General features: G+C 39.7%; 1 protein-coding gene across 4 annotated transcripts in view; it reads right to left on the minus strand.

Annotated features, from left to right (window-relative positions):
* Positions 1 to 19,370, minus strand: part of ARID1B (AT-rich interaction domain 1B) — a 412,194-nt gene that overhangs the window by 88,673 nt on the left and 304,151 nt on the right. For all 4 annotated transcript variants that reach the window (XM_033404288.2, XM_033404280.2, XM_033404248.2 and 1 more), the window contains one exon: positions 3,824 to 3,913. In XM_033404288.2, coding sequence (XP_033260179.2) covers positions 3,824 to 3,913 — 90 coding nt within the window. The remainder of the gene's footprint in view (positions 1 to 3,823; positions 3,914 to 19,370) is intronic.

Here is a 19,370-nt window from a genome sequence, read left to right on the forward strand (position 1 = left end):
AGAATCTGAACTAATTTTCTTTATTCAGTTAGTAAGAAGCACCACATAACATGCAAACAGGAGAGAACTAAATCAAGTTTTATAGTGGAAAGTACATGAAACGTAGTGACAATACTACAGAAGAATAAAGCGGCCAGTAAACATCCCAAGTGTCTCCCTCCCTTTTGTAACTTATGAAGGGCATATCCACATATACCTTCATAGATGGAGAAGAGAAAACTACAGGAATTCAGTTATTTTCACCTATGTACAATGTGGGGAAATGAATTTGTGACTGATGTCCTTTGACACACTCGACACCAGAACCACCAAGTGAAGAGGGTATTGAGCTGAAGAGGGGGGTGGGCACTGCAGGGCCTGGGATCTGGACAGGGCACGGACTCTGCGCTCAACTTCGGGGAGACGGCATGGCCTTGCTGTTGTCAGTGCTCTTCAGACCCCAGGACAGCCTCCGATTCGCAAACTTCTCCTAAACAGGGTATGTAGTTTATTAATAAATGTTCTTCCTGAATGGGGATACAAAGACCAAACACAAAGGAATGACAGCAGAGCAAGCGATCAGCTTCTTGGGCCTGCAGGAACCTAGCTCCAGGGCAGTTTGTTAGCACTGCTGTCCCCCACAAGGACTTTGGAGATGACCCAGAAAACTGCACCTCCAAAGGAAAGTAGGCTGCATCTCCTGTTCTGTGCAGCTGTCTCTGGGCAAGTGTGTTTCTAGATTCTCTGCCATTAAAGAAAATCTATCTCCTGTGGGTACATTAAAGAAAATGTGTATAATTGTGGAATCTTACTCTCTTATAATCTTACTTGTTAAAACAAAGGAAGTGTAAAAGGAAGTGTTTAACTTGGTTATTTTAGCACTCAGCAGTACAGAAGCTATGTTCTTATCTTGTCTATCAAGGTCCACGGTTTCTGAGAAAGAATACATTTTTTAAAATAAGATGCTAACTCACCAATGTATTTTTTTTCCTCTCTGCTTCTTTCATTACTTCCTTAAATAAGGGGAGGGGGCAGATATACAAACTGTAAAGGTATAAATGAAGTTAAATTACTTTTCAATACATGGGAATCAACACTGGGGAATTTTCTAGCAACGGTTTTCTTAGATTTATTTTGCACTATATATACTGTTGGTACATACCAAATGATGGTAAAACAAGGAAAAGGTTTTCATTATCGTATCAAATCATTAAAATGTGTCATTTGCCATTAAAATATCTGATCAAGTGTCATTAGGCAGGAACTCACGTTTCTTCCTAGATTTTAACAAATAACAAAGCCATTTTTTAAAAAAGTACTTGCTACCCAATTTTAGAGGAAATTTAACTCACGCGTGGCAAAGTATCATCCAACAGTCATTTTAAAATAAGTTTTCCTTCTCAGGGGTTGTCCAACCAACAAAAGGCGCACAAGGGATGCACATGGTGCAGGCAGCACAGTCTCAGGGGAAGTTTGAGGAATACGTTCATAAAAACCAATTCAGATTTAGCAAATCATAAAACTCATTTTTGCTATTTGAAGGAAATGGTCATTATATTAGCCAGATTGTTATGTATCCACTACTAGTTACCAAAACCGCACTATACATAAGAGGGGGGGAAAAAACCCAAACATATCAACATAGTGGTTTCCATACAGTGACACCAGAGGAACATCCTCAATTTTGCCTTGCAAATGTATGAAGTTAAAAGTTTGATTTAACTACATTTCTTGTCATCTTGTCCTTCATATTTGGTTTTCTACGTTTTAAAATTCCTTAAACATTTATCAGGAGGAAGGGGTTGGAAAGACACTGGAGGATGTGGAGGGGGGTGGTTCTCTTTTTTAGTTCTTAGCAGTAAAGGTTAGAACTGTAGGGCTTCCAAATAAGGTATCTCTTATCTTTTGATCCTTGCAAAATTAGCAGAATTCTCGCAGTAGGAATGATGTTTCAGGGATATGGTGAAGATTAAATAACAAAAATCTTCATTTTAGCTCTGGGTCTGGCCTGCGTGGGCTTTCAGTGTAGGATAATTTCTTTTATCCTTTTTTCTTCACTTCCTTGACCGAGCCACACAAGGTAGGTACAACCCACGGCCAAGAAAAGGAGTTTGGGGAGAATTCCCCCTGGCTTGGCGTTAGTGCTCTCTCCATGAACGTCTGTAATGTCTTCTAGACAACCAGAGCCATATGAGGAGTTAATACAGAACAAGCAATTGATAGAGAGGATGTGAGATGCAAGACTGATTTACAGGAGGCCACAGTGGAAAGTTTAGAGAAACAAATACACACATCACACAACTATGAAAACATATTATAGCATCGTTATAAGGCAGGGGCTGCCCAAGTGCGGTCCTCAGATGAGCAGCATCAGCAACACCTGGGAACTTGTCAGGAGTGCAGACTGTGAGCGCTCCACACCTCAGACCTACTGAATCAGACACCTGCGGGAGTGGCCTAGCCATCTAGTGTGACAAGGTCTCCAGATGATTCCTGTGCACCCTCAAGTTTAAAAACCATGAACTACTCCATTATTAAGACATACTGTAGTGTTTTGATAAGGGAATTAAAGTATTAATTATACATTAAATTATAATAAAAAGTTAAATATGTAAAGGTATTAGAAATTGAAATTTCATTTTATTCTTACTAAACATTCATTTTAACGTGAATGACAGATAGATAAGGCTAATTCATCTTTTCACTGGTATTACTTTCTAAATAACACATTGCTGAGTTTTTAATACGTAAAATAACTGAAACTTTATACTTATAATTCTAATTAGAAACAAATCATCGTCTTTACAACCCATACAGTAATAATTATAAACATTGGGGGTCAGGAGCCTTTAAGTATCGGCTACCAAGCCAGCAATTTCTGTCTTCTGGGCGGGTGTGAAAGAGGAAGGGGAGTGAAGGAAAGTGGCGTCTCCATGGGGTGGGGCAGATGAGCCTTGACCCACAGGCAGTGGGAAGCGATTTGGCAAAGCACTAGACGGTGCAGCAGGCTTATAAGGCCCAGTCTACGCTAATCTGGATTAAAATCACCACCTCCACCATCAACAAAAGTAGCTTTACTTCTGAAGGGGAGAGAGAAGACAGAAGCAAACAAAGGGAGGCCTAAGGCTTCAATCAAGGCAATAACACGGGGGTCAGCATGCAGAACTGAGTGAAAGGTCAGAGAGTTTGCAGATGTGGGACAACCTGATTGTCCAAGGGCTTCAGGAATAGCTCACATTCTTTTCTCTGGCTCTGGCACTAACCTGCTTCTGAGGATGGGAAGGTCACACAGAACCTCTGCGGTCCTCATATTCTTTATTCATAAATTGAGGTGAACAGACTCTATAATCTTTCAGGTCAGCTCCAGTTCTAAGATCCTATAATTCTACAGTACAAGGTCTTACTCTTGTGTTTAAAATTTTACTGTTAAGTATCATGGGACAAGTAACTGATCCAACCCGCTAAACAGACACACATACTCAACAATGCTTTTTTACCTCTTTAGGACCAATATCCCAATTGAAGCATTAACAGTCATTTTTACACAGCTAGATCAAATATCAGACTACAGTCATGTATGAAGCATACTTCATGGTTCTATGTGGACATATATATTCTTTGGGTCTTGAACTGCACTTTGGTAAAACCACCCAATCTGCAAGAAAGCATCCTTCTTTTCAGTATTTATTGTTACATGTAGGTTCTTATTTATTACTTTCATCTGATAAGGAAACATAATAGCCTTTGAAAAATTATTTATAAGGAGGTGCATAGGTAAGCAAATTCACATAAGCCTTATATACGCAAAACACAAAGGTATGTAAGATATGAATTGAAGACCAACCTCTTTCCTGTGGCATTGGTGACTGGCTCAAGGCAGGATGAGAACTGGATTCTGACTGGCTCCCAGGTGGCTGAGGAGGCATCTGACTGCCTGTAAAACACAGGAGGGGAAGTGGGGATAGAGAACCCTCTGCATTAACGTTGCAATTGTGCAAAACCAAGACACGGTTAAATTTAGTCTTCATGTTCACAAAAGTATGGCTTCACAAAGAAAATTATATAGCTCGAAGAGTGATATTTTTACACATTTTTGGTAAAACAATGAGGAAACAGGCACAAACATATTTATCGAATTACCTCCTGAAAAGTTCAGTTTCTTACTGTATGAGTCCCCAAATTCACAGACAAATCAATCTGTAGCTGAAATCTCCTGACACACACTTCGACAATGCATTTAACAAAATCCAAGACTGATGAATTAAACTCATCCTCCTGAGTTTAGACTAGTCTCTAAGTGGGAAGGCATGAATAGTGGCCAACAATTTTTCATTGGTAATATTTATTCAATATAGTAATATCAAGCGACTTCTAAAAAATCTTTATAAGTCAGAGATTTAACAAAAACTTAGAGGAAAATCTCAATTAAAAAACACACTACTATAAAATATAGTGTACATTATCACTAAAGAAGAAATATTATTCTGTATCTCTTTTGATCTTTATTGCTAATAAAGCAACATTTACCATCTATTTGATTTCCATTTATTTAATTTTTGCTGTTTGTCTTTTCAAATTATAATGTAAGCTCCTCGAGCCAGGAATCATGTCTTTTACTCCTTTAATCCCTCCATTAGCATAACAAATATTTAATAAACCTTTGTTATTGAATGGTCCTTAATCTGAGAATATGAATTAAAGCAAAAGATATTTACTATTTTATTAATTAAAGAGAGACAGTGAATCATGTGAAGGCTAGAGACAGGATTTTGAAATTTAAGAATCATCAGAGCCACCTGACAATCTCAACTCACCTTCTGCCTCAGAAGTTTAGATACATTTCTGAGACTAAAAGTATTATAGAATAAAAACGGCAGTTGAATTTAGCATAATCCTCAAAACACTGTTTAACCATTGATTTACTCTTGGACACCTGTAGTAAATTAGTATTAGTACCAAATAAATAACTATAAAGTAAAAAACACCTACATTCTGGGCGACAGCTTGAAAGGTAAACACTGCCATCAACATGGCTACAGATACACAAAGCATATGAGGACCATGCTGTTTTTATCTTCTAACCTCCCCCTTTGCTAAAATAGATTGGAAAGACAGAAATACACACACACACAGACACAGACACACACACATATACATACATATCCATATATACCTGCATATATATATATCCCTACATAGCCCTCTGGTATGGTAGTCTGTGATCATGCTAGATCAGGTGAACTGCTCTGACACCACAGGACCCACTTCTTGCATAGTTCTGTATATTGCTAAGAGGAATCACAGTTACTGAGTAGAGAGGGAAATTAATGTACTGAAGATTACCACCAATTCACCTCAGCAAAGGTCGTGATGCAGAGCCTGGTGTTTTACACAAAAAACAACCCCTTCTTGTGTTTTTACCTGATGGCGTATCTATTAGGCCAGGCAGCCTGAGTACAGACCAGGAAGAGAATGGTCTCTGAGGACCACCCCTCTTTAACTGACTCTAATAACAGCTGTATCTGTGACAGCCAGAGAGGCAGGAAGATGATTTTCTATCTAGATAATAGGTATAAAGAGTTGTTAAAATACAACTATAAAAAATTCTCAAACTGTTTTTGGGAGTTTAGTTTCTCACTTTTAGAAAAGAATGTAAAACTTATGAATGTACTTGAATGCTGCTGGGTACAACTGCCACTTTCATTCTCAGATAAAGTGAAAATCAAGAGCTGAATTTATAGACACTGAAAAATGTGCTGTGAAACCAGCAGGAGTTAGAGCCACAACTAGATGATAAAAGACCTAGACAGACAGCAAAGAATTTGTTTACCCATTCAGCATTTACTCTTGGACAGCTATAATAAATTAGTATTAGTACCAAATAATTAAATATAAAGTAAAAAACACTTACATTTTGGGTGAAAACAACTTCAAGGGTAAACACTGCCATCAGCTTGGCTACAGATAACAAAAGTTGCTGTGTGTCCACTCAGGGTCATGTGGTTCCTATGAAATACCCTAAGGCCCCCAAGCTCCAGTCCATTTAGAAACTTAAAGCACTCTGCAGCCAAATACTGACTTTCTAAAATGTCACTGGGGAATCAGCTGCAGTAAGACAGTAAGCGCTTACATTATAATGATTGTTTCTGCATGACAGACTGGATTCATAGACTCATGACAGTAAAAACAAACAGTAATTCTACGTTAATACTGGACACCACTACTTACACTATGCATGCCCCAGGCACTGCTCTTATATACAATATTTCAAGTAAAAATAAAAAAGGCTGTAAGAACTCTCATGAATTCATAAAATACTTCCATATCCAAGCAGCACTACTGGTTGTCTGGTGCAATTCTAAGAGACGTATCTCTAAAGCAATGAGCTATCTACTCATTTACTAAATCCACCCTTTAAAGAAACAAACAAGAGCCTTTTCATGGTAAAGCCAGACTTGCCCAAACTGTTTAAAATTCTCCATTTGCTTCCAACCCCTATCTTTCCATCAGTAGCTGCATAGTTACTAAGAAATAACTTCATCCACCATTAGCACAGGTATAAGCACCGTCACAGCAGATGATGAATCAGAAAGCATGTCTGAGAAACATAATATAGAATACTCATTTCTGTCCACTGTCCATATAAAGAAGAAAATTTAGAGCCCTTTGAACCAACTGAATTGACTGAACACCTCCAAAACCATGGATTTTTATGATACATGTTTGACGTAAGTAAAACCTCTTGGTAATTATTTTAAAAGAGAATGTTGCCATATATAGTAAATAAACCAAATTCACAAGAAGGCTTTAACATTAAAACTGAGTTTTTAAAGAAAGCCCCGGGCTTCCCTGGTGGCGCAGTGGTTGAGAGTCCACCTGCCAATGCAGGGGACAGGGGTTCGTGCCCCGATCCAGGAAGATCCCACATGCCGCGGAGCGGCTGGGCCCGTGAGCCACGGCCGCTGAGCCTGTGCGTCCGGAGTCTGTGCTCCGCAACGGGAGAGGCCACAACAGCGAGAGGCCCGCGTACCGCAAAAAATAAAAAAATAAAGAAAGCCCCATTTTCCCCTTAGTCTGTGTCTATAACGATGTAAGCGCAATGGGGGGAAAAAACTGGAAAACAACTATCCTGTGAGATAGAATAAATTCCACCACTTCACACTGATGCATTCATTCTTCAGTGACTATGTACACAATATTGTCCTAAATTTTGGTGCAACAAACTAAGAAATGAAACATCAATAAGTCACCTGAATTTCTACTTTTGCTGACTTAATACTGTAAGCACAAGTCTATACTATAATTTTTTACAAAAAAGCTCTATGTTTAATGAATTTTAGACTCAGAGAAAAGTTATAAAGCTATACAAGGAGCTGCCTTATATTCCTTAATCCACCTCCCCTGTGTTCATATCTTATAGAACCTTTATATAATTATCAAGAGGAACAAGATGGTACAAGATTATTAATTAAAGATATTTGAATTTCACCAATTTTTCCACTTAACGTCTCTTTTTCCATTCTAGGGTCTCATATCGCATTTAGTTGTTATTTCTCCCTAGTCTCCTTCAGTCTAATCAGTCTTTCCTTATATTTTATGACCTTGATGCTTTTGAAGAGTGCTGACCAGTCATTTTGTAGAATGTTCTTCAATTTGGCTTAGTCTGTCATTGTGTCATGATTGAAACTAGGCAGCGCACTTTGGTACCACAAAAGTGTCACCCCTTCCCAGTTCATTCTACCAAGGGGTTCATGACATTGATGTTTCATTGTGGTAACCTTTACCTTGATTACTAGGCAAAGCTGTTGTCCACCAAGCTCCAATAAGAAGTTACTATTCTGAAAGAAGATGTGGCACATATATACAATGGAATATTACTCAGCCATAAAAAGAGACGAAATTGAGCTATTTGTAATGAGGTGGATAGACCTAGAGTCTGTCATACAGAGTGAAATAAGTCAGAAAGAGAGAGACAAATACCGTATGCTAACACATATATATGGAATTTAAGAAAAAAAAAGGTCATGAAGAACCTAGGGGTGAAACAGGAATAAAGACACAGACCTACTAGAGAATGGACTTGAGGCTATGGGGAGGGGGAAGGGTAAACGGTGACAAAGCGATAAAGAGGCATGGACATATATACACTACCAAACGTAAGGTAGACAGCTAGTGGGAAGCAGCCGCATAGCACAGGGAGATCAGCTCGGTGCTTTGTGACCGCCTGGAGGGGTGGGATAGGGAGGGTGGGAGGGAGGGAGACGCAAGCGGGAAGAGATATGGGAATATATGTATATATATAACTGATTCATTTTGTTGTGAAGCTGAAACTAACATACCATTGTAAAGCAATTATACTCCAATAAAGATGTTAAAAAAAAAAAAAAGAAAGAAATAAAAAAAAAAAAGAAAAAAAAAAAAAAGAAGTTACTATTCTGCCCTTGGTAATTGATAAGTATCTTAGGAGGTATTTGAGACTATGCAAATCCTGTGTCTCCTCAAACCTGCATCCACTAATTTTAGCATCCATTAGAGAATCTTGTCTGCAACATTTATTACAGTGGTGTTTGCTAACAGTGATTCTTTATTTCCCTCTTTCCTTCCACATTTGTTAATGGGAATCTATTACAAGGAAGAACTATCTCTTCTTCTCTACTTGTTTATGTATTTATTAGACTGTTTGTATCCAGCCTCAGTGTGGTAGACACACTACAGAATGACTTCCAATGAGTCACACTCTTCTGTAATCTCCACCTCTTCACTGAGGGCAGAACCTGTGACTTGGCTTCTAGCCAAAGAATATAACAAAAGCAATGGGCTATCATTCCTAAAATTATTTTATATGGCAAAGTTAAAGCGATTTTACAGATGTAATTAAAGTCCCTAACCGGTTGACTTTGAAAAAATCAAAAGGGAGATAGCCCTGTGTAGGCCTGATGTTAAAAGAGGACTTAGGGCTTCTCTGAGCTGAAGGAGGCTCCTGATGGCCTTGAAGAAGTAAGCTTCTGTGATGTGAACTGAGCCACATGGCAAGGACAGGCAGCCTCTGGAACCTGAGGGCCTCACTTCTACAACCACTGGAAATGAATTCTTCTAACAATCTGAATGAGATTGGAAGCAGACTATTCCCTAGTTGAGCCTCCAGATGAAAACGAGACCATCCAACACTCTTGACTACAGCCTTGTGACCCTGAGAAGAGGACCCAGTGAGGCTGTGACTGGACTCCTGGCTAGAGAAAATGTGAGATAATAAATGTGTGCTGTTTTAAGCTGCAAAATTTGTGATAATTCGTCATACAGAACAGAAAACTCACACACTTGTGGATTAAAATCCAAACTTGCCATTATTTTGTTGCTCAAATTGTTCCAAATTCTTATTTTATTTTGTTCAAATCCTTATTTTTGGAATCACAAGATTTTCCAGGCTCATCTCTTTTATTGGAAGATGGTGTTCAGAGACTAAGATCTGGGCATTGGGTCTGCGCATTATTCCCGGGGACTTACTGCTTCTAGGCCCTCTCAGTGAAGAGAGGTAGGAAATGTGTATGTACACTAATGCATACATATATACTCTGTATCTCAGTATTTATGTGTGTATGTAATCATGAGTTTATGCAAATACCTCTAACTCCAATCCAAAACTAGAGGGTACATTTTACCCTTCTCCCTGTCCATATTTATAAGTTCTTTCTCCAACATTAAGAAAAGCAGTTTTCATTATCTAAATCAATTTACATATTGTTCAGTTCTGTTCTATACACAAAGTAATTTCAGAATTACTAGACTATATCCTTATGAAAAACACCGAGTCATTTGTTAGGGCTTGTATTTCATTTTGAGTTCCCTTCGCATACTGATTGGTTTTAACTGTTTTCAAATTTAGGGGGTATGTGAAATACTTTTATGGTTCTAAGAGTCAGAGCTACACAAAAAGACATATGCCCAGGAGTCACTCCCTCCTCGTCCCTGCTACCTTCTTCCCATTTCTCCTTCTTCCTACCCCTTTTCCCATCTGCCCTCTATAAATAACCAGTCCCTTTAGTTTTTGGTTTATCTTTATCTTTCACATATTTTTTTTGTATAAATGAGAAGATAGCTGTATATTCCCTTATAGTATCTTCTTCCTTATGTGAAAAGTTGCATATCCTAGGTTATCTTTCAAGCTTTGCTTTTTCAGTTAACAGCATGTCCCAAGAGTACTTCCTATCAATTTATATCATTTTCCTTATTTAAAAAATAGGTACATAGCTCTCCTTTTTGTGAGTGTTCCATAGTTTACTCAACCACTTTCCTATGTATAGGCATTTAGGTTGTTTCCAGTCTTTTGCATATGCATTTCTGTACTGTTGGAGGCCTATCTTTAGGGTAAATTCCTTGTAGAGGGATCGCTGGGTCAAGAGGTTCTGTATTTTCAAATTTCCCTCCATGACGCTTTAATTGTTTTGCTGTTTGCTGGTCTGTGAAATATTTCTATGGTTCGAAGAGTCAGTTATATAAAAAGACATATGTACTTATGTACAAAAAGACTTACATTCTCACCAGCAATGTCTGAAGGGCCTGTCTCTCCATAACTTCGCTAACAATATGCTGTCATTTAAAAAATGTTTGCCAGTCTTTATGTGAGAAATGGTATCTGAGATTTTTGAATCTGCATTTCTCTAATTCTGAGTCTGACCACTTTTTCATGTTTGGGGGCTATTTTTATATTTTGTGAATCTGTTGTTCCTGTCGTCCCCCCATTTTTCTACCTGGGTTTTTAGTCCTTTGTCCTGAAATTTTTAATAGTTCTTTATATATCAGGGATGTTAGCCCTTTGTCTGCAGTATAAGTTGTGAATATTGTCTCCGAGTCTGTCAGCTGTCTTTTGTTTATGGTATATTTTATAATGGGGTTTTTAAAAAGGTAATCAAAGTCATCCTTTTTTTTTTTTTAAATAATTTATGTCCCTCCTCTTTTTTTAAAAATTAATTTATTTATCTTTGGCTGCACTGGGTCTTCGTTGCTGCATGTGGGCTTTCGCTAGTTGCGGCAAGCAGGGGCTACTCTTCCTTGCAGGGCACGGGCTTCTCATTGCGGCGGCTTCTCTTGTTGTGGAGCACGGGCTCTAGGCACGTGGCCTCAGCAGTTGTAACTCACGGGCTTAGTTGCTCCACGGCATGTGGGATCTTCCCAGACCAGGGCTCGAACCCGTGTCCCCTGCATTGGCAGGTGGATTCTTAACCATTGCGCCACGAGGGAAGTGCCTCATCCATTTTTATTTTTATTGTCTTTGGGTTCTAAGTCATAGTGAGAAAGCTTTTCTCTGCGCCAAAGTTAAAGAGGAACTCAGTTTTTTTCACGTACACATGTGTTTTCATCTTAATATACTGGGCACTTTTTTGTTTGTGTGGTAAGAGATATGGATCTAATTGTATCTTTTGTGATGAGAACCTTTTAAAGTCTACTCTTACAGCATGTTTTAATGTCTAGTGAGGCTGGTCCTCCCCCAACTCCCAACCCTGCTTTTCCTTTTTCAATGTTTTTTTAGCATGTTTGTTTTTTCTATCTGAAGTTTAGTATCAACCTATCTAACTATATAAAATAACTTGTTGATATGTTTACTGGGATTACACCAATATTATAAATTAACAGAAGGAGAACTGATGACTGTTGGGTTCATCGTATTCAACAACAGGAGATGGCTTTCATTTGTTCCAGTCTTCTTTAGTTTCTTTCAGGTACAAAGAAGTTTTGCAGCACATTTTATGTTAAATTTATTCCTATGCATTTCACCTTCTTTGTTGCTATTACAAATAGGATTTTTTTTTTCCTACCAGTAGGTCTTCTGTTTATTGCTTGTGTATAGGCTACTGCTTTTTGTATGTTAACTTTATATCCTGCTACTGCACTGAATTCTTTAATAGTCTGAGTTAATTTATCATTGATTCTCTGGGGTTTTCTAGGTTTACTATTGTATCATCTGTATAGAGGACAGTTTTACTTCTTCTATGCTCATTCTTATGCCTTTGAGTTCTCTTGTCTAACTGCACTGGCTAATGTCTCTAGAACACTGTTGAATAGCTGTGGAGACAGTGGTCATCGTTGCGTTGTTTCTGTCTTAGTGGAAATGTCTCTAATGATTCCCCTCACTACATAGATATTGGCTTTACAACTAAGGCACGTGCATTTTACCATGTTGAGAAAGTGTCCTTCAATTGCTATTTCCTTGAGTGTTTTTTATCATGATTGGGTATTGAATTTTATTAAAGGAAATAATAGTTTTCTTTATATTTGTTTATATGGCATATCATATTAATGGAATTGTTAATATTGAACCAATCTTGCATTCCTGGAATAAATCTCATTTAGTCATGGGGCATTATTTTCCTAATGTACTACTGTATTTTCTTTGCTAATATTTTCCTTAGAATTTTAACACTAGGATAGGGTTTGAGGGAAATTATTCTAATTAAAAATAGCTTTTAAGAACTGAATCAAGATAATCATCAATTAAACAATTTTATGAACAAAACATTACCATTTTAGTATGTAACAAATTGGGAGAACAGGCTAATAATTTTGGTAAATCAGCACACATCTAGTAATGCGTAACTTACAGTGGATGGAATGAGACATGAATATATTACAGGTTCATATATTTCATAGACCAAGATGGTGGGGCAGTCAGTACTCACAAGTGCTAAGTTCTGTTTCTTACAGGCAACGCAGTCTTGACAATCCCCATAGTTCTTATTTTACTTCTCTGTATTGTTTGTCTCATCTCACCAGAATGTAAATTCCACGAGTATGGAGAATTCTATTTTTTCCCTACTATATCCCCTGAACCAGACATATAGTAAGCATTCAATAAATATTTGTTGGGCTTCCCTGGTGGCGCAGTGGTTGAGAGTCCGCCTGCCAATGCAGGGGACGTGGGTTCGTGCCCCGGTCCGGGAGGATCCCACATGCCGCGGAGCGGCTGAGCCCGTGAGCCATGGCCGCTGAGCCTGCGCGTCCAGAGCCCGTGCTCCATGATGGGAGAGGCCGCGACAGTGAGAGGCCCACGTACCGCAAAAACAAAAACAATAAATATTTGTTGAATAAATAAATGTGTGGTTGATTACTCCAGAAACCAAGTGCAGACTAACAGTTAATTAGATCTTTATAAGCTATCAGTAATCATGCAGTTTTATCTTATTATTCTAGATCAGGAATACGCAAACTTTTTCCTGTAGATTGCCAGATAGTATAAATTCTAGGTTTTGCAGGCTATATGTTCTCTGTCTCAACTATGCAACTCAGCTGTTGTAGTACAAAAGCAGCCATAGACAACATATAAACAGAGGAGCATAAATAAATCTTTACATACAAAAACAGGTGGCGAGCTGGATTTGGCCCAAAGGTGGTAGTTGCTGACCCCTATTCTAAACAGTAATATCATTAAAAAAACATTCAGGAGCACCTGCTCAAAAAGTCAGTAAATATCGAATGGTATTTATTAACAACAGCAATGACTTAAAAAGCTGGTACACTGTCCATACTTAGTAAAGAGGCCTCCATAAATAAATGTCAGTAACAGAATTTGATTTATGTCCTCTTCAAATTAGATCTAGTATAGGATGCACTGGATTCCCCAGCACTTAATGCAAATGCAGGTCTAAGACTTAAATGGCAAGTACATTTAGCAGATATATTTTTAGAGAAGTGGTTCCTTGTAGTTTCATTCTTCCAACTTTTTTTGGCCAGACCAAAACCAATAAACAAATCAGAACTATTGATCAGATGTAATCATGTTTAAGTTATACTCCACCACTGTTGTGTTGGGGTAGCAGAGAATAAACATGAGATGAGTAGGATTTCTACATTAATCATTTACTTACACTAAAATTTCCCTTGGTTAATTCCTTTCTAAATTACTACAGCATACAACTATAGAAACTCAATAAGAACAAACACACTAACTCTGAACTACAACAGCCTCTAGCAAACAAATCATTCACCCTTTTAAAAGTAACATTGTGCTCTCTCTAAATAATACTAACAGACAAAGAAATACCCAGAAATCCTATTTTTCAAAAGTTGTACTGGCCGGAGAAAAAGCATTTCTTCCCTTCTCACTGTTGTAGCTAAAAAAAAAAAAAAAAAAAAAAAAAAAAATCAACCAACCTAAGATGGATTTAGTTATCCAAGATGGAATAGTGATATAACTAATCAACATGGCAAATCTGGAGTTTTAATGACAGGCACTAGTTGATCTCAAATTTACTCCCAGGAATCCATTCTCCCCCTCCAATTTTACTACATTAGCTGACACTGGGCAAAAGTGGATAAAGACAGAGCGACATCTGGAATGCATATTTATTTGTCTTATCAAGTTCTTATATAAATTGGAGATGGTTTTACTTGAATGTAAAAAATGACATAAAAAACCACTCTGTACTTCCCATATATAAGGCAATGTCCTAAATGATATTCCTCCATTAGTAGTTCAAGAGGATTGGCGTCTTAAAATTAACATGAAACGACATACTGAATCATAGAAACCTGAAGGATTTTGTTGGCCAATCCTCCTCAGTAAGGGTCTTTCGGGTATGTGGGGATCACGAGGTGTTCAGGGACAAAGTCTTGGATCCTATTCATAAATTTCTTGAAATTAACAAGGGTAAGACAGGCTTGTTAGAATATGTAGGGCAGCTGTGGCCATTGTCAAATATTGAGAAGAAACGAGGACTGTTTCCAGTCACTTTGCGAACAATTCTACTATGACTAAGTTCTTTCCCTGGAATGCTGCTACAGAAATCAATATATATTACATAGTTTTTAGCAATTAGCAACTGAATTATTCTTCTGCTCTTCAAGAATTCTTGGTGGTGTCACTAACTTTAGTGAGGAGCTTAAAAATAAAAAACAACACATTGTAGAAACTACTGCTACCAGTCACCAACACATCACAGCCCTGACCAACTTTCATTTTGCACTTCCCTCTATTACTCAGTTCTGCGCATCCCAAACTAAGACACTGGGTTGCTTTTTTCTAATATATCCTCATACTTTCTTCATGTTATGGAAGTCAGCTCTCTCTCAAGCAGAACATGAGACTCTCTCCCACAGTCTGACTTTACAGATTTTCTGTATGATATATTTCTTTTTTCTAATTCTTATTTATTTTTATTTTCTGCTGCATTGGGTCTTCGATGCTGTGCGCGGGCTTTCTGTAGTTGCAGCGAGCAAGGGCTACCCTTCATTGTGGTGCATGGGCTTCTCATTGCGGTGGCTTCTCCTGTTGCCGAGCACGGGCTCTAGGCATGTGGGCTTCAGTAGTTGTGGCATGCGGGCTCAGTAGTTGTGGTGCACAGGCTCAGTAGTTGTGGCACATGGGCTTTGTTGCTCCGCGGCATGTGGGATCTTCCCGGACCAGGGCTTGAACTCGTGTCCCCTGCGTTGGCAGGCAGATTCTTAACCACTGCACCACCAGGGAAGCCCTGGATGATATATTTCTTATATTCTGCCAGTCCCTGGTAAGAACACTGTAACTTCTTTCCACAGTAGAAGCTATTCCTTTCATTTCTAAAACACAAAGTACTGGTTAGGATCTTCTCTTCTGCCATGGTAAAAGACAAACATGATTTTGTTAAGAGATGGCAATGGTGGATTGCACGGTGGGCTCCATATCTATGGAAACCACTGAACATCTTATCTAAGATAGTATCCAAACCAGAGTGTGATTAGATAGTGCAGCTCTGCAATGCAAGCAGCAAGGATTTCACTGGTCATTTCTTTAGTAAACTTAAATACCTGCATAATGCCTAAGAGCAATGGTGTGAGTGAAAAATGAGTTTTCAATAATCCATAAATTCATCGAATGTCCTAGTCTTAGGCATTTATTTAGAAAAGTTAGAAAATCCACAAATTATTTTGAGTATAGCATCGCTCTGCCCGTGTCTTCTATTTCATTTGCTTCAATAAAGGGAAAAAAATCTTTCTTACTCAGATTCACAAAGCCAGCTGACTGCCATCAACTCCAGTGTGCTCCAAAGCAGACATTAAAAATATGGAATCTGGGGCTTCTCTGGTGGCGCAGTGGTTGAGAGTCCGCCTGCCAATGCAGGGGACACGGGTTCGTGCCCCGGTCCGGGAGGATCCCATATGCCGCGGAGTGGCTGGGCCCGTGAGCCATGGCCGCTGAGCCTGCGGTCCGGAGCCTGTGCTCCGCAACGGGAGAGGCCACAGCAGTGAGAGGCCCGCGTACCCCCCCAAAAAAAACAAATGAAAAAAAAAAAATGGAATCTGCTCAGGATGCAGCTTAGAGTGAAGAGTTTACTGAAGGGCTTGACTGTGGACTCACAGCACTTACTATTGTTTGGTGTGTTTTAAACAGGATCTCACTCTTATCAGGAGGTGCTGTATCAGGGTACGGAAGGTGGGAAGGCAGCTGTGAACAGGCTGTCAACACAATTCTTTACTGTGAACTCAATCTCAGATTAGAGCAGTATAAACCAGAAAGTAACGTTTTCACCTACCTGTACCCTCCAAATGGAAGCAGAGAACCACAGCAACCTGGTCCCCCAACTTTAAAGAGTTAGCGTGAACCTTGGATGACAAACCTTTCTATGTCTTATGGCTCAAAAATTCATTCAAAACAGGGTTAGATGTTCATCAGTCCTTACCCAAGATACTGCAAACTGTTGATGTGTCACTGGGTCCTAAAAATATAAATTAGTACTGCAAAGGCATACTCAACTTGTATACTTCTAAGGCATTAAGGTAATGAGGAAATTCCCAAGATGCCCCGAACATGACAGAACCCTTACGAGAGCCACGTATCTTCGCTCTAAGCAAACAAACACCAGCTGGATTACGTTTCCAACTATTTCCCCCACTGTAGTCTGAGGGTTATGAGTCTTCCTGTTAACCTTACTGCTGGAGTCCAACTTAGAGTAGCTGACAAGTGAAAAACAAAGCAAATATGATGCATTCTACGTAAGAATTATGCCTTCACAGGGCTGTACTACAAACTCTTTGGGGGTTTTGTTTGTTTGCTTGTTTTTATTTTGTAAACTTGTTATAAGACATTATTATCTCACCTAGCCGACTGGATTCAAACCAGAATTTTCCCATTTGCCCTCCGTTCGTAAGTACTAAAGTTACCTAACGTCTTTTCACACAGAAGCCAGTCGGATAGCCTCATTACCTGACACTCATTAAAGTCCTTTTGGGTAGACACTTTTCTCCAGAGAACTTGAGGCAAGAAACTCACTCTCTCACAAGGTGCACGACAAGTCAGGGAATACAGGGCAGAACAGACTTCTAAACTCTACTCTTTGGATCTCTAAAATCTTTGATTCAAGATAAACCAGAGCCCTAAAACACTTAGCTACAGGAGGAGATTTGCAGCCTTAAAATATACCCTTCTTAGTTTGGACTGTTCCTAAGAGACCTAGAAGGGGTGGGAGAGGTGTGGTGCCTGATTTTACGGCGGTGTGACTCTCAGTCCTGTCCTACAGCTGGCGAGGGCCCGAGCAATGTGGCTTAATCTGGCTGGCCCCCGTTCCCAGTGCTGTTCAGTTCAGACCTTCTTTACTCCCCTACCAACTCTGGTGACGTGAGTCAACAACCGTTCCTTTGCGAGACAAGAAAAAAAGCCACTAAATGAAAGACAAAACCTTAGAGAAAGTTTATCAACTTTAGTTAACTTTCAGTGTGAAGGCATGCACAGGAAATAGGTAATATGACCAGAGATGTGATTTGGTTGAAAGCGGGAGCCACTTCCATCTTTGGGAAACTCGAGGATCTCAGGAGGTATCCCTTATGAACGTCAGAAATGCACGAAAATATATAAACGCCCATACTGAAAATCTGCTCAGCGTCTGCGTTCCAGCCTCATAAATATACATCCTCCGCAACACCTTTAAAGCTAAGGTACACAATCCAAAAGTCTCTGGGTACAGAAAAATCTTTGAGGAAAGAGAAGTAGATTTGTGTTCAGATATAACATAGCTGGTCTGTCCTCCACCAGGAAGTCTAGCTCCATAGCACTCTGTCATCTATAGGAAACAGGCAGCTTCTGAATCATGCGGAGCACCAGACATAAAATGCAGGAGAGCTACCAGCCGCATCTGTTCTAATCCGTGCTTTGACGTCAGGTAAGAGGCGGGGAGGGGAAACCATAGAGCAGGCCGTTTCTATTCCACGAGGACAAATTAATAAAAACCAAACTGAATTTCCCCCTGCTCTGACCCATTCTTATGCCTCCTCAATATTTTTCCTCTTTCTAAGACTCCTTTTCTGTTTGAGAAGCTTACTATTTGGCTGCCTTCTGAAGAAATGGGTATAGTGACGGATGAAAGACTTGTATTCATCGTATAATTCAGAATAAGGGAAAAAATCGACTGCTGTGCATTTAAGATTCTAACAACCTGGCAATTTTGTAGAGTCGTTTCCCCCATCCGTTCTTTTGAAGAAATCTGCTTTTATTTCGTTAATAACTAACCACAGTTGCAGCAGCATGGATCCGATTAGCAGTTCTTACGGTACAAAGGGGAGAGGGAAAAAAAGCTGCGAACAGGGTTGCCAATTTGTCCACCTGGGCCCCCAGGAGAAAGATTAGATGAGGCGCCTGCCTGCTCCCTCTTCTCCTACCTGATCGCTGCTCTACACTGCCTGATAGAGACAGGCCTTTCTAAAGCCAAGGCACGTTCTCTCCTTAAATAACAGTTTCACTCGCCTCTATCCCCTCTTGTCACAAATTTCTCATTCTGGGTCCCAACGAGTCAGGACACCTCTCAAGTGTAAACATAAGTAGCTGTGGAAAGTACCACACACGGATGCTCACCAGCGCGGAGCTGTTGTGCAGCTACCACAGAGACCCACAGAGGAGTGTCCTTACGCCCTGCAGGGAGGGGGCCCCGCTCGCATTACCGCCTGAACCATCCCCCACCCCCACCCCCCGTCTGTGGAAGAACTGTCTTCCATGAACCTGGTCCCTGGTGCCAAAAAGGTTGGGACCGGTTCTAAGAGGCACAGCCAACACTTTACACTACTTTATTATTTTAATTTAAAGGTACTAGGGGTAGCCAAGTTGAGGAGGCAGCAGTGATGTGCTCAGGGCTACGCCTCTTAGGAACAAAGGATGGCCAGGGCTGCCGGCAAAGCAACACTCTAGGAGTGACTGCAAAGGGGCCTCGTGGGCAAGCCCAGGTCACGCAGAGCCTGATACAGGGGCCATTCTGAGAGAGCAGGATGTCCATCGACTGTGGCAACACAGAGACAAAGGAAGACGTTCTGGATCATATCCTCATGTATTTTTAAAATATATCAATTTACTTATTTTTGGCTGTGATGGCTCTTCGTTGCTGTGCGCGGGCTTTCTCTAGTTGTGGCGAGCGGGGCCTGCTCTTCGTTGTGGTGCGTAG

The sequence above is a fragment of the Orcinus orca genome, chromosome 12 (assembly GCF_937001465.1).
Source record: "Orcinus orca chromosome 12, mOrcOrc1.1, whole genome shotgun sequence".
NCBI lineage: Eukaryota > Metazoa > Chordata > Mammalia > Artiodactyla > Delphinidae > Orcinus > Orcinus orca.